We start from the raw sequence: 24,431 nt of genomic DNA, 5'->3' as shown, positions 1-24,431 counted from the left end.
AAGGCCCCCCCCCCCCCTCCCCCCGAAAAAAACAAAAAACAAAAGAAAATTAACAATGTCCTAAGAATTATGGGAAAGTATGTCCATAACAAATAATTTTCTTAAACGCAAAACTTTCACACAATTTTAAAATGGTTCATATCGCAAAATCAATTGTATACAAGTACTAGCCTGTGGGTAGCTGGGAACAATATATTTAGTATAACATATTCATGCGATGTTCGTTTGATAGGTAAGGAGACATGTTATAATGATGCTGTAATGTATTAGTAATGGTAGTCAATACCGTTATAGTGCTATTCGGTGTATATTAGGGTTATCATATCCGTGCTGGTGAAAGAGTTTCCGATCAGGCACGACGTTCATAGCGTGACCAGATGATAATCGTTAGATTCTGTTGTCTCGTTGTCATCTATCCGATTCTCACCGCCACGAACCTCCATCACATATATAGTGTCATAGCGCCGATGGTGCCGACATACAATTGATGTTTTATTGATGTGACTAGTGAAGCATTACCGGTAGTGAAAACGTCAGTACATATCAGAAAGACAGAGCAGAGGACTGCTTACACAATTACACAACAGCGACATCTTATCGGATAACAACAAACACAGAAATGGTACGTATTGCTTAGGTTTAGTTACCCTAAAACAATCTCCTCATCTGAGACTTAAAGCTAAGGTTCTTTCAACATTGCTATTTTCTCAGTATGGCCATATCGTTTTTAAGTATTGGTTTGTATGGGTCATGGTTCGGTGTTTATTTTATCAATTCTTCATTAAAAATTACAATAAGAAAATTACCATAAGATGTAGAACCATCTATAACAAAGAGTTTCACTTAGTTATAGATAATTGTTGTAGAATGGTGAAATATATAATGCAATATTTGGATAAACTTCCTCTCGTTGAATGACCTATTATTAATAGGCCAGCAAATGGGTAAAGGTAGTCAACTATGCAGTGATCGGAAGAACAGGGCTGGGCGTTCTCCTGAAGGGACTTCATGTTATTGTCACTAAATATATTGATTGAAATCCAGGAAATATCCGTTCCACGTTTCATGGAATGGATAAATCCACACGTCATTACTATATGAATGCATTGTTATTAAGTTTCATAGATTCACGCTACGTTTCTAAGCTAGTAACTTCCTTTCTAAGAAGGCTGCAAAATGTCTTTCGTTCCTGTGAATATGCTTTCAAATGAAAATGATAAAAATATATCAAAAATATATAATTTTATACATGTTCTTTTGAGTTATTGAATGATAAGATTTTTTTTATATAAGGAAATAACAAAATAACAAAACTCACTGGCATAATATGTGAGGGAGCATATACCCTTAAGGTATATGGCACTTGCACTAATCGCTGATGTAATATGTAAGGTGCAATGAATAACCTTAAGGGAGACAATTCTAACAAGTTATAATATATAAGGTAGAATATACCCTTAAGGGTAATGTTTGAGGTAGCATATATAATAAAGGCATCTTTCCTGAAAAGGGGATTGAGTGAAAGGGTACATGTTGATACTGTGTGTTTTTTCTAATAAAGGCAAACCTTGTTTTCTAATTCACTTATACTTACTTCAATTTCATACTTTGTATGGATAAATTGTTTAATCAAAACAAAATCATTCGCGTTTTTCCCTGTTAAGCGCTATATAACGAGGTAAACATATACGTTAGAGATAAACAATAAAAGATTATTTAGAATGATAATTGGCATGAAAACAAAATCTACGATACATATGTGCATTATGGCATTTTGAGAAATGGAAGAGAACATGATAGTTTCTTGTATGCTTGATGACTTAAAGTAGGAGTGAGCATTAGGAAAGCTTGGTGTTTTACCCCCGTTTAGAATCTCTTCGGATATCTGTATATCGGATAGGATTTTTTAAACTGTCAGGATTCCTGTATTACATGTTGACTGCCGACGTACCAATTTATAACACAATAAACCAGGTGAAAGTTTTGTTTTTTGGTCGCCAGTATGTTCTCACTATGAAAAGTTTGTTTTCCTTCTTAGATTATACTTGTTTATCACCTCTTAATATGAAAGTTTATTTTGCTGTCATTACCTCGGTTCTCAGTTTGAGGACATATATTTACCTGACGGGCGACGTCGACGATTCAGAACACGCTTTCTCTTCTGGAAAACATGTTCCCACTCCCCCCTGTACGTTTTAAAGTATCTCCATATTAATATCGTGTCTACATTTATTTCCTGCCGTACTTCCAACGGTTTATGAGTTCGTATTATGGTTTTGTTCACACCTCGTATTCTCCTGCTTTTGTTTTGGTAGTTTGTCCCGTAATCCCTTGTATATACATTTTTTTTTTTTTTTTATACTTTGCATTGTCTTTATCGATTCATAACGATCTTTTGCAAACATTTCCGATGTCTACCTCACTACTTGGTGGATTTTATATAACAAAAGAATTATTTTAGAACGGTCAGGATAAAAATATTCATTGACTTGTATGATAGGTACTACATACATTTATCAACATTAGAGGAACACATATTCAAAACATGGTTACACGGAGAGAACGCATTTCCATAATGGGCTTATTTTTAATATTACACCAATCTAAACAACATTCTTAAATCAATTTTGTAGGCAGACGACTTCACCAAAGAGCAGCTAGCTGGTAAGTGTAATTTACTTCTACCAGAATCATACGTTCTTATCAAAAGTATTTTTAATAATATCTTTTTTATCACAATGATGGTTACATTTCAAAATGAGTTTCATTCATCGACACCTTTTCCGTCTTTGCGTATCGTAGAGTTATCTTCTCTTGAGAGCAGGTATTTATTGTTACATCATTGGTTTGTGTGAGAAAAATATGTCGTTTTCTCAAAAATTGATGACCTTACTCTCACAAACATATGACGTAACAATCAATACCTGTTCTCAAGAAAAGATAACTCTGCAATACGCAAAGACGGAATACCCTCGATAAGTTTGTATTTGAAAATAATTTCGTCAATCGATATATGAACCTTCTTGAAAGTAATATCATTCAATTGGAGCCATATTTATGCATCTTTCGGAGTTGCGAGCTTGAGTGCGGTTTGTATCTATGTTTAAAGGAACCGTGCCGCTAACCTCCGTTCTTTGTTCTTATCAGCAGGATAAAACTGACATTTCTTATTTTGTTACATTGGAACAGTTATCAACTTTCCTTAAATAAGTTAGAAAATAGTAATACAAATTGAAGAAATATATACCTCCAAGAAAGATCATGATTGTGTTCGTTTGCCCACAGCCTTTATCAATTTTGTAATGTATTGATCTGTACAGAATTCCGAGAAGCGTTCAACATGTTTGATAAGGATGGCAGCGGGAACATCACGATAGAGGAAATGGTGACTGTGATGAGAGAACTCGAGCTGGACAACTCTCCGTCGGAGGAGAAACTAACGGCAGAACTTCACGCCATGGACACCAACAGTAAGAAACTGCTCTATGAATTGATATAACGTGTACTTCAACTTGTATTTCAGGAAGTGAAAGAAGTGTGGCTTCTTAAAAAAGGAGCAGGGCCTAAGACGTGCGTGTCCAGTGATAAAGGACCTATCCATGTGGCGGCTGCCCACTCATGGCCTTAAAACAAATCCTGGTTCTATTATTTGTCTGATGTGTACCTGTACACCATGCAAACATGAAGCAGTGTTAGCTTAGATATTCCATCGGTATTGACACTAGATCGGTTACCTCAGTGTCCGTTACAGCAGAAACGCCACCTTAATGACCGTGAACAACTATCCTGCTGAAATAAAGTGTAAATGAAAACTATGAAACATATTAACCGACACACAGAAAAAATACGGCGTGTAAAGTTGCAAGATTAGAGCTTGTTGAAGTCGACTCTCAACGGAAATATTTCTGTGCGTAGTTCGAACGTAATTACATGTTCTGGGATACCTGAAGAAACAATGTTCATCGCAAAATTGGACTCATGTAGGACACGATTGACTTCGGAATATGTTTCAAATTAACTTTATCAGGTAAAGTTTCCCATTTCATCTCCACCAGTTTTAAATAGATCAATGCTGTAAGCTTTTTAACCAGCTGAATAAATGTTAAAATAGGGTACACAAAAAACCTCAATTTTTGCGTCGATATTTCAAACATTCGGGAGAATATGATTTTGCTTTGTAACATTGATACCCTTTCTGTCTCTATTCAAATAATGCAAACATAAAGTGCTCGTAATATCTAAGTGTGTGCGAATTTTTGAACATTTTGAGTTAGTTCTATGGTCGCTATCACGAATATTTCATTTCATTGCCCGATATAAATATCAACGATTTTGCTCGTTTATTTGTCTTAAGGTTAAACTGTTACTACCCCGTCTCTCTTTTTGAGAACCTGATATTACTTTCATTTGATCTAGATTAACATGACGGGTTCAATCAATGAATCTGACGACGTTTTTAAGTCTTTCTCTTCTTCCTTTTTTGCAATGGTCTCCAAGTAAAACTTTTCTATGATCACATTTGTTTTTCGTGGTCGAGTGGCCTAGTGGTTAACGCACTCGATGTTGACCTAGGCGGCCAGAGGTATGCCCGACAACGTGGGTTTTCTCTGGGTTCTCGCGCTTTTCCCCCCATAAAGACCCCTTGCGCTTTTATTCGGGCCAATAAGGGTGATACATATAGTTTTAAATAACTTGTTTCATAATTGTTGTAAAATAAATAAAAAGTTTATATTTATTTATTATCATAGTTTGTTTTGTATTCAAAGATTTTGAGATTGAATTGCGGTTTTGTCTACACTTTGTATTATCTTCTTTCTGTTTTGTATGGCAGTATTACGATAACGTAAGTACGATATCATTATTTACCATTGCAGATCATAAAAAAGTAGTCTATCGAAGTATAATACTAAATACATGTACTCAATGTGTTTTTTTTTTTTTTTTACAGAGGACGGTACAATTGATTTTGATGAGTTTTTAGCGACGATAAAGAAAACTACAGAAACGACCGAAACCCGTGAACAGGAGCTCAGAGATTGTTTCAAACTGTTTGATAAAGATGATAAAGGCTACTTGACTCTAAAAGAACTCAAACACATCTTGCAAGATTTAGGGAAAAATTCGTTCACGGACGAAGAAGTGAACGAGCTTATCAAAGAAGGTGACGTCAATGAGGATGGTCATTTGGATTATGATGGTAAGTATCCCAATAATGCTTTAGTGTTTATTGTGACGGCAGACCGTATTTTGTTGTATTGCTGAACGTATTGTGTCCATGGCCATCATATCGTCCAACCGATGCTATTAAACAGTTAAAACATAACCTGGAGGATTACAGTACAATTATGTTTTTCTGAAAACTTGCTATTTTCTAAACTGCCATACTTTCCCTATTAAGTTTAACCGATATCAAACGCACAGACATTTTTAAAATAACTCTAACTGTACCTTTTCGGAAGCCATATTTTCTCTCTCAACGTTGTCTGCACTGTTGTCTCAGGATCGTTGAAAAAAGGTGTTGTGAGGTCAATACAAGCTCCTCCCATCTCTCACCTGATTGGCTACATGTAGGTCATTAACATGAAAGAGAGGACGAATGTTGCCATGAGAGATACTCTGCATCGGTAGCTGCATAGGGTGTTAGTCTGCAGGAGTGCTTTAGCTCTCAGACTAAAACACTGCCGATATAGGAATTTCTCTCTGGACAGTTATGATAGTGCAAAAGGAAGGATACGAATTGAATGATTTTTTTATGTAGACCAAATTAAGTAGAGGTTTATTGATATAAGCTCCGATTATTTAATATTTAACACGAACTAATTCCTTGATTAAATACATGATGCATGTTCAGCGATACATATGACAACACATTCTCCAAGATAATTTAATTATATTTTTAAGTAAATATGTTTGAAATATCGAACTATTTTCATTTTTTTTTTATCAGAGTTCGTGAAGCTGTTGACCACACCATAGCCGAATGCGTTGATCTGGAACATGTTTAAAAGACGACAATTTTCATTTTCTGAATGATGAATGGGATTATAATGGTGAAGTCGTTTCCAGATAAAACCATTTTACATGTATATTGTTCATCATTCTGTTGATATCTCCATTGAATTAGCCGAAGGAAGAACCAACATTTTAGTCAATTATCAATGTCCGACTGAAAATCATGCATGTATATATATTCAATTTTGCATACATAATGAGCCCCAAATGAGGTCTATCTAAGATTTTCGGACTGATCTGAACAATATTCATCGATGTTAAAGGTCGAAGTTGGTATTTCTTAGATAAAGTCGATAAATAATTATCTCTAAACAGGAACTACTTTAACCTATTTTAAGAAACGATCTGAAACAGATTTCTCGTTATCTGACGTTTCTCCACCAATTAGAGCTGGAAATCAGCAAATGACATATCAGAGCATTTAATATGGGCAATTAGTGGTGCATGCTGATTGTTGTCTGGAAACGACGAGGAGGCTGGGATCACATTTGTTTTTCTTAAAAATAATTGCATCAAAATGGAAATACGGTTCGAAGTTTAGCTATTTAGTATTCCAATATAAAACATATGTTGACATTAATTTTCTGTCAAGAAACCTTTCGTATTGTTGAGCTAAAAGGAGTTCATCGAAAACAACACATTTGCAGTTGTTGCTTATGGGATAGCTGAATGATGAAATGCATTGTTGTTATTTTGTTGTGTTATATTTATATGTTCTTTTGCTGTTAGATCTTTGATCTGTAAGCGGAAATATTTGGATATCATATGAAATTGAAGTTGAGACATGAAGTTTGTTAGTTGGTTTCTTTTATGGTAGATTAGGACATACGTAATAAAAACCTATCATGTTAATAAATGAATACATCTAGTTGCTCAAGAAGGGTACGCAGTTTCTGCACCTCATTAAACAGCCATTACGGATACTTTCAGCACATACAAGGACGTGTGTAGGTCATGTTCAACCTAAGACTCAACAAACGGCTTTTAAGGGTTAAGACAGCAGATAAGCTGGATTGGGTGCATGTTGAGTTTTCATTTTGAAATTTATAGTTTGTTCCAAATTGATATGGACTACGACTTATGACGCAACGAAGTGGAATGTAAAAAGATAAGCTGTAAGTGGTGCAAGGAGCGTTTCAGTTGTAACAATGATAGTCTGTTGAAATATTCGTCCATGAAATTCAAAATCATTCTGGTCAATGACGATATTGTTTTATACAGATAATTGCAATCTCTGCGGAATCAATCTTGCTAAAAATGTTAAGTAGCTCACTAATACAAGCAATATAAAATGGTAAAATAACATTGAGTTCTATTTTGACTGCCGTGCACCACTGCTTGACCCCAAAGGAAATTCCATGACAAATGTCATCTCCCAGGTAGAAATGATAATCGTTTTATCTAGAGGGACTTTTGTCACATTTAACCAAGATAATTTGGGCTTAAAAAGTTAAATGCAATTGAAGTAAGCATTATTTTAAAAACACGGTCAAAAGGTCAAAGAGTGCTAGGGAAAACCGTGCGACAGCCTTTAATCAATTAAAGACACATACGGAACATCCATAACAAACTGCAACATCCTAGTTTAAATTGTGTTAAATTAACGAATTTTAAGATTTGAACCAAATATTTAGCCAACGCTGACGCGGGGAAGCCTACACAAACTCCTGTATTCTGTAAATTAGCAAGCATAAGATACATATGTATCACTGATTTAACTGACAAGTCGATTTTAGGAATAAAGAACTGATGTACTAAGTCTTTGAAATATGTTTAAAGTTAAGCACGAAAAATATGACAGAAACCTAGCATTACAATGTTTTGTAAATCTTATTTTCGTTCGCATTATGCAGGAGTCTCTATGGGTCGTAATACAGCTTAACATTCATTAAAAGGGCATGCGGAAGTGTTTTTAGTTATATATGAGTTAAATATATAAGGTGGGGAAATCCAAAATGGTACAAGGTAAACGAATTGTTGGTTATTACGTGTCTATCATGATCTGAAGAGCTTACTAACATAGTAAGAAGCCTATTATAATGGCCTTTCGTTTCATAGATCGAGATTAGTCAATCGTGACAGACCATTAGGGAATCGTTCGTCAATCAGTAACGTTTTCTATGTAGAGATTATTTGGTATTTGGAAATTTCCATAAGTAATTACGAAATAATTGTTGACGTTCTTGTAACATAAGAAATCTGAAGAATTGATTTTCATATCAGAACTAAACTTTGGTAATGTCTAATCCGCTGGTCTACAGTTGTAGTTGTCAGAATGGAAAATATTAAAACACTAATTCATTAGAAACAATGTAAATCGACAAGACATTGTTGTGCGCATGCTTGTAGCATAATTGACAGTCATTGTTAATTCTGCTTCCTTTTTTAGCTATTGTTAACGACATATACATGTACTGTTTATTATGTATTCATTCTAAATCAAAACATCTTTCGTTACCACCACAAAATTATAAAAGAAACCAATCTTATTTCTAACCCACAAGCTCGACCAATTCTTATTTCAGGATCGTATCAGATCATGTTATACCCTCTTGAAATATTTATCATATTTTCACTAAATGGATCTTATAGAATGAACAAATAACTCACTAGTTATGTAGCTAGTGATATTCATTTGATATATATTTAAATGATTAACAATACTCTATATCTGCATGAATACACAGGGAAATTAGGTACATGCATAAATACAGGAGATTACGTGTAAAGTGCATCTAAATGTTGTCTACATTCTCGGAAGTAACCATGCATGGATAAAATCATTCTAAAGAATAAAGTATGAGAAAACCCTTAAGAGCAGGTTTCAGTTCTATGGTCGTCTTAAAGTTTACCGCCTTTTTAATTTACATAGTACAGGTAAAATAGTACAGGTAAATGGTGTAGGCACGTATCTTTACAATACATCTAGAGCATTGAGGGTATATCTATTTATAGCTACCCCCACTTATCTCGTCCATTAGAACCGGTAGTTTGTCGTGGTGATATGCCGCAATGCGACACTCGGGTAGTAGTACACATAAATATTTCCCTAACATTCCCTTTAAAGATGATTTTCTCAATCACTTGCTTTATTTCCTCACCGTAGCGACACGACACACAACAAACACAGTTTAAAACGAGTTTAGCCTACGGGAACACTACAGACAACTTCTACAAGGCAATATGGTATGTACTTATAAACTATGTGTATACGAACTTAATGTTTCTAGTTTTGGTTTATAAAACGTAACACATTCAATGTTAGCAATAAGCTTGAATTGTTTTACAAACAATAGTCATTGCGGGTTATTTAATTCAAACCATTACACTGAGTGATTAGATGACATATCACAGCATATTGTTTCACAGAGTTAACCTTAACGTGGTACACGTATAACGAACGATTAATCATGTTCCTTGTAGTGTATGCAGTGAATGAGACAATACCATATACATTGTAGTTAATTAATTATTTAAAATAGTCGATAATCGTTAGAACTATTTCTGGTACTTTTTAAAGTACATAATTGTTATTTGTAAAGTGTTACCAAGACAGTGGATAGACATTTGACCTTATCTGGCATTATACCCATATGTGCTGTTTAACATGTTATATTCGGTGGTAAGACTAACCAAAGGGAAGTGATTATATGAACATAATACAAATAAACCTTTTTACTTTATCAACATTAATTTTGGGTTCTGTTCATAATTACATTGAGCACCAAATAGAATATAATAAGCGTTTTCGTATGAAAGTTACACATTGACCGGTAAACAGCATTTCTTTTTTTAACGAAACTGAAAATATCCCAAGACCACTGTTACTGTTGGTATTATAAACTTTATTCTGTCATGTATTCTGGTTTACTTCTCAGACGGACACAATGACAGAAGAACAGATCGCCGGTAAGTTGTGACCCTTTATCACTGTGATTAGCTAAGCGTTAATCCTCTCAGTCAATACCATTATCAGGTTATGAAAGACATTCATGGGAGAAAACCAACTCTGATAAGAACACATATTGTATTGAAAGGTAGTTTAAAAGATTTACGATAGTGACCATGTACCATTTTGCTGGTTTGAATGAGGACTGAAATGTATTTTCAAAAAAGGTATACAATTATTGCTATGCTTGAATGATTTAAATACTTATTTGTGACGTACATATTACCAGACTTGAGGCATTGGTTAGAAATTAAAAACAAATTGAAGTAATGCAAATAAATTATTTATTTTTTATGTAATAACTTTCTTATTCAAACTTATTAACATCCAAGATACGATTTCTTAAACAAAACAGTGTTTTCCCGCAGTCCTTTAAATATCTGTTAAACACTGCAAAATGCTACTGCTTCAGAATTATGTGTACAATCCAAATTGGTTTCATAAATGTTGGTATTAAAATGATACTGATTTCATTGCGTTATCACCATCGTTACGAATGGGTGTGCATACACTATGATTCCCCCGGTTTGTAGAAATCAAAGAGGCGTTCAGCCTGTTTGACAAAGATGGCGACGGTACCATAACAACCAAAGAGTTGGGGACAGTGATGAGGTCACTAGGACAGAACCCGACAGAAGCTGAGTTACAGGACATGATCAACGAGGTGGACGCGGATGGTAAATTTAATGATTTTGTAATTATAAGAATATGTATTTTTAAGACAAAACTCCCCTCTCCCCTAATATATATGCAAAAATGTAAAAATCACCAGTGACTGATTCTCGAGACCTTTCGTTCCTATGTAGCTCTCATTCTCCTAAAGAGCGGCATAACAGCGAAAGGCCTCCAAAATCGGTCTTCTTGTGATTTTAAGACGTTTGTATATTTTTCCTGTCACACAGACATCATTTTTGTATCATATATAAGCTACAATGTATTACATAATACCACACATCAGAGTTCAAATAATGCATAAAGTAACTACAGTCAGTCCAGCAAGATAAAATTCAACTACATTATCTTATCTACATATGCAAAAAATATATTAATCCATTAATGATAGTATCGAACTTCAATTGATGACAGTACTGAAGTTTAGATCAATACCTTACTGCAATGTCAATAATGTATCCTCTTGATTTATTTAGCTAGAAAACAAACACAAATACTAAAAACTTATAAACTAGTCTGTTAAACACAGATGTCTTAATAGATACAGCAATCTATAAGAAACACCATGACATTTCATCATTCTTGTTAATATTAAATATAAGCTATTCAATGCAAGAGCATCTGTAAGCATGCTTGCCAAAACAATGGTTTCTATTCTAGGAAACGGTACAATTGACTTTCCCGAATTCCTCACAATGATGGCACGTAAGGCGAAAGATCAAGATAGCGAAGAGGAGCTGCGAGACGCGTTTAAAGTATTTGATAAAGATGGAAATGGATTTATCAGTGCTGCTGAATTACGACACGTAATGACAAATTTAGGAGAAAAACTAACAGATGAGGAAGTTGATGAAATGATCCGAGAGGCTGACATTGATGGTGATGGACAAGTCAATTATGAAGGTATGTTACATGCTTTGATCAACTAAATAATTGTTGTTTAATATCTATCATACGTTTATTTATTTTTATTCAGAGATAAGAAATACCAAGTGGTATGATCAAACAAAATTATCTCTTGTGACTTTCATGAAACTTTGTAATAGAACTTTGTAACTTTGATCTAAGGTCCATCTTGTGTCGATTCCGACTCGTGTCGATTAATTCCAGACTCTTGTTTTGAATTTGTTGACATTAGCACTAATATAAGAGAACTACTTTTAATTCTTAAAAAAATGCAGAATTGATGGTATATTGATGGCCAATGACAACTTTAAATGCATTCATTCAATTGTATAAAAAGATAATAATTACACATGCGTTTTCGAAAGATAGTTTTGAATCATATATGGGTAGCACAAAAGACTTTTCATGGAAATTAAAAACTTAAACATTTATATGAAATTTGTTTGATTTGATTTGATTTATCAATTTATTATTTCCATTTTTTCTCTCTCGTAGAATTCGTGAAAATGATGACGTCAAGGTAGACAGAAACATCTACGTAATATCATCGTCGAAAGTTTCATTGCCATCATCTTCTCTCAGTTCATCACACAGCTTCGAGCAAGCCATAACATAAGCATACGAAGCCGAAGGAAACTTCCAGCAACAATTTCCTTAGGGGTCCTTTAATTCCACAGTTGATCTTCATCAGGAAATATCTCCAAACTAGACAATTGATTCGCGATAGTATTCTTTTATACAACAATATTTCGATATTGAACATTATTATTATTTATATATTAAATGATGTTATTATTTTTTTTAATATTTTTGTGTTTGTGTTATTTTTTGGGATTATTTTAAAATATTAAACAATAAGATATTTGTAGTTAGTTATTACAGATTAGAGATAAACGGGTAAATTGTCTTATGAAAGTCTATATATCTATATAAACTTTATTTATTTTACAACAATTATCAAACAAATTATTTCAACTTATATCAATCACTCTTGTTGGCCCGGATGTTAGCGTGTGGTGGGTCGTAGTGTGGGAGAAAACCGGAGTTCCCGGAGAAAACCCCTGTGAGCGGGCAGAAGACCCCAACCTTTGCACGTCCGATCGGGGAATAGAACCCCGGCCGCCTTGGTGAAAGGCAAGTGCGTTATCCACTGCACCACCCGACTACCCACTGCACCAACCGACCACCCTTTATATCTGATTTAGGGTCGATGTTGGGGTTGCTAAAATATTGAATGTTACTTAATCTTTTAAAGGCGAAATAAGGAGTATATACTTTGCTATAGATACGAAATAAAATATATCCTTATTTGTTTTAAATTTATATTGAATTCGCAGAGGACTCAATGTAATCAAAACAGTTATGACAGATTATGTAGATTTGTATTTTGTAAACCAAAACAAATGTCAGAAGGGCTGTTTACTGTAAAAAGAAGGGGTTCTTTAGACATTTCGAAAATATGTGACAGGTACATTTGATATTTTTGTTGTAATCGGGATATTTTTCTTTCAAGTAATTTTTAAACTTTAAAAAGATTTAAAAATCTCATCACAACATCCATTTACAGGTAAAGGAAGTCCTAACATCTCACCCACGTTTCCTTAAATCAAATTCATTTCCTATATATTGATTTATACTTAGATTCAGTATATTGTAAGGATTTAAGCTATTTTTCACAACTGGACAAAGACAAAACAAAACATTTCACCACATAATTGCTACGGGATTGGACCTTGGCGACACATGACATGAATACCTGTGTACATGTAGCTGTAATACACGCACTTATAAGCTTTAGAGATATCAAGAATATTTCGCTAAGAGGCCATCGAACGGTAATCGTTGATTATGATCAGAGAGTCAGACATTGATGGCAATGGACAAGTTTACTACGAAGGTATGTCACCAGTCTTGACCAAGATATTAATTCATGTCCCTTGTCAATCACTTGTAATTTCTTGGTATCTTTGAAGAACAAGATAATGTGGTATTATGTATAAAAAGCTAATGTTTAATGTAAACATCAACTTCCCGCATCAGAAACCATTAGTTACAGTGTAAGGTCATTCTGTTTATAAATATCAAAAGGAATCCTAGTTTAAAATGTAAATAATGTTAAGACTTTAAACAAAATATAATCCGAAACTCATTTCATCTACAAAGGGCATCGTCACGTGTGTTTGTACTGTCGTCACGTGTGTTTGTACTGTCGTCACGTGTGTCGTCACGTGTGATTGTACTGTCGTCACGTGTGTTTGTACTGTCGTCACGTGTGTTTGTACTGTCGTCATGTGTGTCTGTACTGTCGTCACGTGTGTCTGTACTGTCGTCACGTGTGTTTGTACTGTCGTCACGTGTGTTTGTACTGTCGTCACGTGTGTCTGTACTGTCGTCACGGGTGTTTGTACTGTCGTCACGGGGGCCGTCACGTGTGATTGTACTGTCGTCACGTGTGTTTGTACTGTCGTCACTGTACATTTGTATCTTAACACCTACATATTTTTATCAATTAAAACCGCAAACATATTATATTGGTTTAATTGATGTCCTTGATTCTTTTCACAGAATTCCCAACGGTAATGATGGCGCGATAGAATCAACTGTCTCGCTGTCTAACAAACCTCAACGTATCGTAATCATGTGTATATTTACCATTATTTCATGGTGCATTGAACTGCTTCATTCAGACAATGGAATAAAATGTTTTAACATTAGAGACGATCTAATATATTCAAATACTGCATTTGTATTTGCTACATGAACTATATGCGAATGCATTATGTAAAAAGGTTAGAAGGCAGGTTGAAAATAGATTACCTTTAAAGGTTATTCTGCATAAGTCACTTGGAATAGACACATCTGTATAATAGAGGTTAAAATCCATTGACAAAAATCAAGCTATTCGTTTTACTTAAATGTATGTATCGTGCAATGCATATTCAATGCAAAGAAAAGACATCTTCGACAAATAGTCATTGGTATCCAGCTTTAACATTATGACGTCATTATTATGATGAATCATATTTGGACCATGATATTCATAATTAATGAATTTCAGTAAAGTAGTAAATCGGCATTACCGGTGGTATTTATTATAACTACTTAATGTCCTCACATTGCGTAGTAAAAACGAATGGCCGATTTGATGTTTTATTCATACAAATTTGTTCACACAACACGTTGAACTTGTCCCGTGATCAACTCAAAAGTCACTCCTTTGCACTTAACACAGTTACTCGATTTAATCATTAACGGAATCTGGTAATTTAATTCTCGTAGGTCCGACAATTGGAGTACAAATGCAACATTAAACTTGACATAGCTGTTTCTTAGAAATGTCTTTCCACCCATCTCGGGCACTCTCTGGTTTTCGTGTGATAATTGGTTTAGATATTGTACAGATATTTCAACCAAAGTTTGTATGCACATCCGATTCATGCTAAGTTTGTCAACCGATGTGATTTGTGCATTTTTACTGATAATTAATGAGGTTAGGAAATTCTGATGGATTAAACAATTAATTTACTCCGTAATATCTGCATGTTCAAGAAAAAGTCTAACTTCTGTATAAGGCTTTTTTTCCTCTCCGAGTTTCAAGCTATACGTTATGTCTCAACAGCACGATACTCAAATGTTTAAACCTAACCTGAATAATGTTTACCTCCAATATGTCCTGCATGCGGGGGATATAAATTTCACGAATTTGCTTGTTTTGTAAGAGATTGAATTGATCGAAGAGCTTCCAATTCATCAAAAAGACAATATCACAATCTAGGTAACTGTTCTTGTTACGTTTAACAAGATATATAGCAAAGCAGAATAACTCGCCAACTCGCAGAATATTCAATCAATATGTAAACTGAAAACAACCTAAAAATAAAGAACCCAACAAAAGATTCCTGTTTGACATCCATTCAAATCATATGTCAAATGGCATTACCCCGAAAACCTGAACATAGTACATTTCATCGCTTGCACCGAAACTGAATCCTCGATATTGTGGCGTAAATCAGGTTAAACTGTAATGTTTTGACTTCCGTCCAGGGTACCACGTAGCAGAATCCTACGTAAAATAGCTAAAACATAAAATCTTAACAACTATGTACACAAAGCAAAGTACCATGGATACTGAAAGTAATTGGTGCATTTAATGTCAACAGTTATACAAACGTTTTAGCCTGGTCATAACTATAAAAAAAAACTGTGTTTAGAGAACTACATCAATGAGAGATTGGCTAGGAAAAACATGTTAAATATGAGCATATACTGAAGGTACATATATATGTATATGTTAATGAGTTTTAAAGTGGCACTTTAACGTGAACATTAGCTGAGGTCACTATATATACCCATCTTTTCTCCAAATATGCCGGGTAGAATCGCTGTGACGTTTCTACTCACAATCTATGATGTTACAAATCTTCAAAATGTGATTTAAGTTAAGAGTGATGATAAAGAAACTTTTCTGTACAATATTTGTCATTTTATTATAGGACTAATTACAGAACTCGATATCACTTAAGGATACCAGTAATACTGCCAACATGTTAGTATGCTCAGGTACCTTAAGGATGTACACCTCTGAGAAGTCAACAAATTCCTGTAATAAACATTTTTTCTTATATTGATTGTTGGAAAAAGGAGATAATGGCATAGTAGAAAATGCCAAAAAAAAACAAAAAATGTCCGTGTGTTCGTTTTAGCGATATGATCGGTCAAAGATACCAATTTAACACAATAGGTGATTTTAGGTGAATTTTCGGGTTTTGACCATTGGCAGAACAAATTCATACAATTTCTTCCAAGTTTGTTATCAGATATGTATGAATGTTTGTAGAATTGATAAAAATATAATTTTATTTTAAATTATGGAAGTGAAATTTCTTAATCTTAATCATTTTACTCAGAAATGCGATTTTAGTTACCCCTACACCTTATTTTTTAATGAAAAATACTAATTTTTCACCATTTTTTGCAGATTAAACGCTTGATATAAAAAAAATCCTGTATTAAACTTTTTTTTAGTATTCAATGAATCAAAAGAAAATGTGTTTCCCCTTTCTAAAACAGTCACAAAAATGGGAGGTCGGTGTGCTTCTTTTTTTGTCCCATTATTATTTGTGTTATTTTTCACCTTTTTCGGGATCAAAAATCAAAAGTGCTTCAGTTACCCTAATATGTAAATAAAATACCAATAATATATAACTTTCCACTTTTTTGTATATTATTTTAATCAAATTGAACATTATAAGGTTGTACAGCAAAAGTGAACCTGCTACATTTAACAATGGTGATACAATGACAAATTAAGTGATCAATCTAGTGTCAAAAAAGGTGAAATTTTGCTTTTTGTGAAGCGCAAGAAATTCACATAAATACACGTTTTCAAAATGGCCGCCAAATTGGTCATTTTTTTCCAATTCTTGTAGAAAAAAATCTACACATAACAGACATCTAGTTTTATGACATGTTTTTCAGATGTGTGTTTGCTATTAAACCTATTAGAATTTGTTAAATATTACAAAAACCCGTTACACAAGATCAAAACAAGACTTGAACGTGACTGAAACCTCAGAAGAGAACATCCTTAAGGATACCTTTACATGAACTTTTTTTCCGGATATGACTTTTGTCTTTGATAAATGATATCTGCAACGACATACCTTGCTGAACATTGAAACCCCCCAGATGTTGTTACTAATTGTCTATAAACACATGTTCCTATAGGGAACGCAATAATACTAACAAACTGAAAAGTCCCTCTTTTTGCAAGCTTTCGGGCTTAGCCATTCGGCAGGGATTAGATGTCACCGGACCTCTACGTCACAATAACAGGGCACGAATAACCGAATGGTATGCCACGCATGACTTATCTGGGAGTACAAAACGAAATCCAATTATAAAATACACAATGTATTTTTCTTTGGTAGTTGTGCAAATCAAAGCAGACATGCAATGGCACACAATTTATATCCTGATGATATTGTGCTGTACTGTTTATGCGTTTTTTTTCGATATCTAGCATTCTTGATTGCTTTATACGGTGTTAGACTCAAAAGTAATGGGAAAATAACAAAACTGTCATTCTTAAAGTGTTGTTATATGCCTGTTCATTGATTTTCAGACTCTGTTTATCCTACTATAGGCACAGCATTAGAGCATTACACTGTATGTATTCGTACATATAGTTACTTCCCCTTAGTTTGGTTTCGAGTACACCGGTAGCGTATCAAGTCTGACAGATTGTTGTTGACGGGTATATCTTAGTCAATGGGATCGACAATTTCATAACAATGGCCACGTAGAATATTTTCATAAAAACAACTAACAAACTAAAAAGTCCCTCTTTTTCCAAGCTTTCGGGCTTAGACCTTCGGCAGGGATTATATGTTAAATTTACCGCCTTTTCCATTTACAAAGTATAGGAAAAGAGTACAGATAAAGGGTGTACAGGCACGTATATTTACAATACACCTAGAGCGTTGAGGGTATATCTATTTATAGCTACTCCCACTTATCTCGTCAATTAGAACCGGTAATTTGTCGTGGTCATATGCCGCAATGCGACATTCTGGTAGTAGTACACATACTTATTTTCCTACAATTACCTTTAAAGATGATCACAACGTATTTTGAATACAATAGGAAAGTTAACATTCCCGAGAGCTCAGACGGTATTTCCTCAATCACTTGCTATATTTCCTCACCGTAGCGACACGACACACAACAAACACAGTTTAAAACGAGTTCAGCTTACGGGAATACTAGACAACTTCTACAAGGCAATATGGTATGTACTTATAAACTATGTGTATATGAACTTCATATTTCTAGGTTTGGTTTATAAAACGTAACACATTCAGTGTTAGCAATAAGCTTGAATTGTTTTACAAACAATAGTCATCACAGGTTTTAATTAAAAACCGTTACACTCAGTGATTAGATGACATATCATAGCATATTGTTTCACTGAGTTAACCTTGATGTGGTACACGTATAACGAGCGATTAATTATGTTCCTTGTAGTTTATGCAGTGAATGGGACAATACCATATACATTGCAGTTAATTTGTTATTTAAAACAGTCGATAATCGTTCGAACTATTTCTGGTACTTTTTAAAGAACATACTTTTTATTTGTAAAGTGTTATCAAGACAGTGGATAGACTTATGACATTATCTGGCATTATTCCCTTATGTGCTGTTTAACATGTTGTATTCGGTGGGAAGACTAACCAACGGGAAGTGATTATATGAACATAATACAAAAAAACTTTTTACTTTATCAACATTAATTTTGTGTTTTCGAAAGTACACATTGATTGGTATACAGCAATTTATTATAACGAAACCGAAAATATCCCTAGACCGCTGTTACTGTTGGTATTATAAACTTTATTCTGTCATGTATTCTGGTTTACTTCTCAGGCGGACACACTGACAGAAGAACAGATCGCCGGTAAGTTGTGACCCTTTATCACTGTGATTAGCTAAGCGTTAATCCTCTCAGTCAATACCATTATCAGGTTATGAAAGACATTCATGGGAGAAAACGAACTTTGATAAGAACACATATTGCCATCAATAACCGTTCATGTCGCCTACTATATCCCTTGGGGATAAATAAGTTTGAAAATAAAAGGTACAGTGTTTCCCCGCAGCCCTTTGAATATCTGTTAAACACTGCAAGATGCTACTGCTTCAGAATTATGTGTAAAATACAAATTGGTTTCATAAATAATGGTATTAAAATGATACTGATTTCATTGCGTTATCACCATCGTTACTAATGGGTGTGCATACACTATGATTACCCCGGTTTGTAGAATTCAAAGAGGCCTTCAGCCTGTTTGACAAAGATGGCGACGGTACCATAACAACCAAAGAGTTGGGGACAGTGATGAGGTCACTAGGACAGAACCCGACAGAAGCTGAGTTACAGGACATGATCAACGAGGTGGACGCGGATGGTAAATTTAATGATTTTATAATTATAAGAATATGTATTTTTAAGACAAAACTACCCTCTACCCTAATATATGCAAAAATGTAAAAATCACCAGATGACTGATTCTCAAGACCTTTCGTTGCTATGCAGCTCTCATTCTCCTAAAGAGCGGTATAACAGCGAAAGGCCTCCAAAATCGGTCTTCTTGTGATTTTAAAACGTTTGTATATTTTTCCTGTCACACAGACATCATTTTGGTATTATATAGAAGCTATTAGATGTTACTACACATCAGAGTTTAAATAATGCATAAGTAACTACTGGCAGTCCAGCAAGATAAATTTCAACTTCATTTTCTTATACTACACATGCAAAAAATATATTAATCCATTAATTAATGATAGTATCGAACTTCAATTGATGACAGTACTGAAGTTTAGATCAATACCTTACTACAATGTCAATAATGTATCCTGTTGATTTGTAAAATCTCATTCAATAGTAAAATTGATAAAAAGACGACATCATTATATTATCAACGTACAGCAATTATTTGTCATTGAAATTCTACTACGACTTCTTTGTTGTTGCATTTACATTATGATTTATATAGCTAGAAAACAAAAACAAATAATGAAAACTTATAAAATAGTCTGTTAAACACAGATGTCATAGTAGATACAGCAATTTATGAGAAACACCATGAAATTTGATCATTCTAGTTAATATTAAATATACGCTATTTAATGCGAGAGAATCTGTCAGCCTGCTTGCCAAAACAATGGTTTCTATTCTAGGAAACGGTACAATTGACTTTCCCGAATTCCTCACAATGATGGCACGTAAGATGAAAGATCAAGATAGCGAAGAGGAGCTGAGAGAAGCGTTTAAAGTATTTGATAAAGATGGAAATGGATTTATCAGTGCTGCTGAATTACGACACGTAATGACAAATCTAGGAGAAAAACTAACAGATGAGGAAGTTGATGAAATGATCCGAGAGGCTGACATTGATGGTGATGGACAAGTCAATTATGAAGGTATGTAAAATGCTTTGATCAACTAAAAAAATGATGTTTAATATCTATCATAAGTTTATTTATTTTATTCATAGATAAAAAAGTGCCAGGTCGTATGATCAAACAAAATTATCTCTTGTGGCTTTGGTGAAACTTTGTAATAGAACTTTGTTACTTTGATCTAAGGTCCATCTTGTTTAATCCGACTCGTGTCGATTAATGCCAGACTCGTGTCTTGAATTTGTTGACATTATCACTATTAGAAGATAACTACTTTTTTTTTAAATGCATTATTGATGGTATACGTTAGGCAAATGACAACTTTAAATGCTTTCATTCAATTGTATAAAAAGATAATAATTACACATGCGTTTTCGAAAGATAGTTTTGAATCATACATGGGTAGCACAGAAGACTTTTCATGGAAATTAAAAACATGAACATATTTATATGCAATTTGTTTGATTTGATTTGATTTATCAATTTATTATTTCAATTTACTTCTTTTTTCGCAGAATTCGTGAGAATGATGACGACAAGGTAGACAGAAACATCTACGTAATATCATCGTCGCCAGATTTATTGTCATCATATTCTCTCAGTTCATCCTACAGCTTCGAGCAAGCCATAAAATAAGCATACGTCGCCGAAGGAAACTTCCAGCAACAATTTCCTTAGGGGTCCTTTAATTCGACTGTGGATCTTCATCAGAAAATATCTCCAAACTAGACAATTGATTCGCGATTAGTTTTCTTTTATGCACTACTATTTCTATATTGAACATTATTATTATTTATATATTAAATGATTTTAGTATCTTTTTTTATATTTATGTGTTAGTGTTATTTTTTGGAATTATTTTAAATATTACATGTATATTAAACAAAAATATTTTTGTAGTTAGTTATTACAGATTAGAGATAAACGGGTAAATTGTCTTATGAAAGTCTATATATTTATATAAACTTCATTTATTTTACAACAATCGGGCAGGAGACCCCAACCTTTACACGTCCGATCGGGGAATCGAACCCCGGCCGCCTTGGTGAAAGGCAAGTGCGCTATCGTCGGCACCACCCGACAACCTACTGCACCACCCGACCACCCTATATATCTGATTTAGGGTCGATGTTGAGTAACCCTTAACTATGGATACAAAATAAAATACATCCTTATTTGTTTTAAATTTAAATTGAATTCGCAGAGGACTCACTGTAATCAGAACAGGTATGACAGATGCTTTCGGGCTTAGCCCTTCGGCAGGGATTAAATGTCACCGGACCTCTACGTCACACTATTAAACTATAATTAATATTATCGTAGAGAGAATTATTGTGACGTAGAGGTCCGGTGACATATAATCCCTAAAGAAGGGCAAAGCGCGAAGGCTCGGAAAAACAGTGACTTTTTAGTTTGTTAGTTGTTTTTATGAAAATACTCTACGTGGCCATTGCTATTAAATTGTCGATCCCATTGATTAAGCTATACTCGTCAACAACAATCTGTCAGACTTGATACGCTACAGTACTCGAAACAAAAAAACTAAGGGGAAGTAACCGTATGTACGGATACATACAGTGTAATGCTCTAATGCTGTGCCAATAGTAGGATAAACAGAGTCTGAAAATCAATGAACAGGCATAAAATAACACTATAAGAATGACAGTTTTGTTATTTTCCAATTACTTTTGAGTCTACATGTAACACCGTATAAAGCAATCAAGAATGATAGATATCGAAAAAAAACCCCGCATAAACAGTACAGCTCAATATCATCAGGATATAAAGTGTTTGCCTCTGCCATTGTATTTCTGCTTTGATTTGTACAACTACCAAACACAAATAAATTGTGTATTTTATAAGTGGATTTCGTTTTGTACTCCCAGATATAAGTCATGCGTGGCATACCATTCGGTTATTCGTGCCCTATTATCGCCAAGCAATATTATTTTCCGTAGAGAGAATATTTGGTTAATGGGAAAATTACCTGTTACTACGTGATCTTTGAATAACATACAGGTAATTGTGAAATATAAAGAATATAACTATTTACAAACTGTTGTATAAGTTATAATATGATATGATCTCTAGTTTATGTTTAGATAATAATGATAATGTATCCAATCAATACAACATTAAAACAACATTTAGAATGTTGTGCACGTATCTGCTGCATTTACTTATTGTCGAGGACCCGTACGTTAACTGTTCCCGACTAACTCTATTCAATTCTCTACAATTTAATCCTGACAAACAGCAGTTATTTAATAATTATACAACAGGAAACATTGAACACAAATATTTGCCTACAACAAACGGTATATTTCTAGGCTTATAATTCAAGTATCACTTTCGGCTATCCTTGAGAGGGATAGTCCAGTAGCAAATCGAAAACTATTTTATGTCAGTCGATAAAGAAACCTACGGAAGAGCATAAACACCGAAGTTCTCCTCCGTAGAAAACACTGCTTACTTTTTTATCAATACAGAGAACTACTGAGGGTTAATTAAAACAAAATGATGAATATGAATATTACAGATATCATCCTATGTATATTTATCGTTTTATTCTGTTACGGAGTGTGGTTGTGGTGTCTATCTCATTACACACAGTACCGGCGAGGTGTGTATATGCCTGCCAATATTTCGAGTATTGGGGATATACATTGTATCTATTAATAGACACCCAATTTACCTTGTCAATAGGGGTCTACAATGTATCGTAGTCTATAGTGCCGCAATGCGACATTCCGATACACATACATCTATTCATACCATTACCTTTGTTATTAATGCTTCATGAATTAAAAAAAATAAAAAAAAACCACGCAAATGAATTCCCGTATACAGTGATAGAACGAACGACCAACACAGTTTAAGTGGACTCCAACTCACGGGTATGCTAGACAATTTTTCACAACAATATGGTATGTATTATATACTTCGTAGATATGACCTTAACACGTTTAATTAAGATATACTTGTGCACCGTGAGTCATTAATAGCTATATCAGCTAGTAAGTTACAAACACAATGACCAGGTCACTTATTACCTGTTACTTTGTAATTCATTATATAGATTATCCTTGATTGTGAATTTTATGTAATCAACAATATTTTATTTTAGTACATTTATTCTCGAATTAATAAAATATGTGATTTTAAATTGTTATTAGGGAAGTACACCGGTATCTTTTCTTGTCTACTATTATGTTTGTTACTATATAATCCTATAACAAATTTCTGCACTATGTCGCTGAGAGGCCAAAGATCAACCATACATAGAGTATGTTAATAATTTTGATACACATATATACTATACACTTAGTATACATATATTGTTTCTGAGTATAATACACACTGCCCAATGGTATGAAATTATACAACAATGAACCATGTATAAACAGAGTCTATTCCGAAAGCGAGCGATATTACAACTGTTTTATTTATCATGTATTGTATTGTTTACTTTTCAGGAAAACACACTGACAGAGGAACAGATCGACGGTAAGTTGTGATATTCTTCCGGTAAGATTAGCTGAAATGTTGTCATACCAGTCAACACTAGTATCAGGGTATGGAAATTATTCATTAGAAAGGTGGCCTTACCCATAACTATCTCTCAAGACGTTATACATAGATTTTTTTTGTGATTATATACATGGGTAATAGAGGTGAAAATTCCAAGGTCGGGAGGATGTACGCAAGTAGGGCTAACGATAGTGTTAGAGGTAGGATGTAGGTGAAAGAGAAAGAGATACTAGGAGTCATTGGACAGAGAAAGGTAGGGAGTAGGGAATCATTACTACGAGAGCGGTAGGGAGTAGAAGTCAAGACCGGGTCAGAGAAAGGAAGAAGGAGTCAGGATAACAAGAGAGGTAGGGAGTAGAAGTCGAGATTGGGTCAGAGAAAGGATGAATGAGTC

The 24,431-nt window shown here is 34.1% G+C and overlaps 2 protein-coding genes across 2 annotated transcripts in view; both read left to right on the top strand.

The window, feature by feature from the left end:
• LOC110440572 overlaps positions 1-24,431 on the top strand; it is a 36,977-nt gene that overhangs the window by 9,006 nt on the left and 3,540 nt on the right. Inside the window, exons 5-9 of the mRNA XM_021483713.1 lie at positions 10,495-10,638; positions 11,294-11,536; positions 19,366-19,509; positions 20,285-20,430; positions 23,983-24,013. Of these exons, the coding sequence (XP_021339388.1) occupies positions 10,495-10,638; positions 11,294-11,536; positions 19,366-19,509; positions 20,285-20,430; positions 23,983-24,013 (708 nt within the window). The remainder of the gene's footprint in view (positions 1-10,494; positions 10,639-11,293; positions 11,537-19,365; positions 19,510-20,284; positions 20,431-23,982; positions 24,014-24,431) is intronic.
• LOC110440569 (calmodulin-like) lies at positions 468-7,731 on the top strand. Its single transcript, XM_021483712.1, has 5 exons — positions 468-622; positions 2,634-2,664; positions 3,321-3,470; positions 4,949-5,197; positions 5,948-7,731. The coding sequence occupies exons 1-5, from the start codon at positions 620-622 to the stop codon at positions 5,974-5,976; spliced, it is 462 nt and encodes a 153-aa protein (XP_021339387.1). The 5' UTR covers positions 468-619; the 3' UTR covers positions 5,977-7,731.

Source organism: Mizuhopecten yessoensis, unplaced genomic scaffold (assembly GCF_002113885.1).
Source record: "Mizuhopecten yessoensis strain PY_sf001 unplaced genomic scaffold, ASM211388v2 scaffold11185, whole genome shotgun sequence".
NCBI classification, from domain to species: Eukaryota; Metazoa; Mollusca; class Bivalvia; order Pectinida; family Pectinidae; genus Mizuhopecten; species Mizuhopecten yessoensis.
This window is presented reverse-complemented; position numbering and strand designations above follow the sequence as displayed.

Bases quoted from the DNA above. Each gene is read 5' to 3' on its own strand.
- LOC110440569 (XM_021483712.1), top strand. The intron at 3,471-4,948 runs GTAAGAAACTGC...TTTTTTTTACAG, and splicing joins TCACGCCATGGACACCAACA to AGGACGGTACAATTGATTTT. The intron at 5,198-5,947 runs GTAAGTATCCCA...TTTTTTTATCAG, and splicing joins TGGTCATTTGGATTATGATG to AGTTCGTGAAGCTGTTGACC.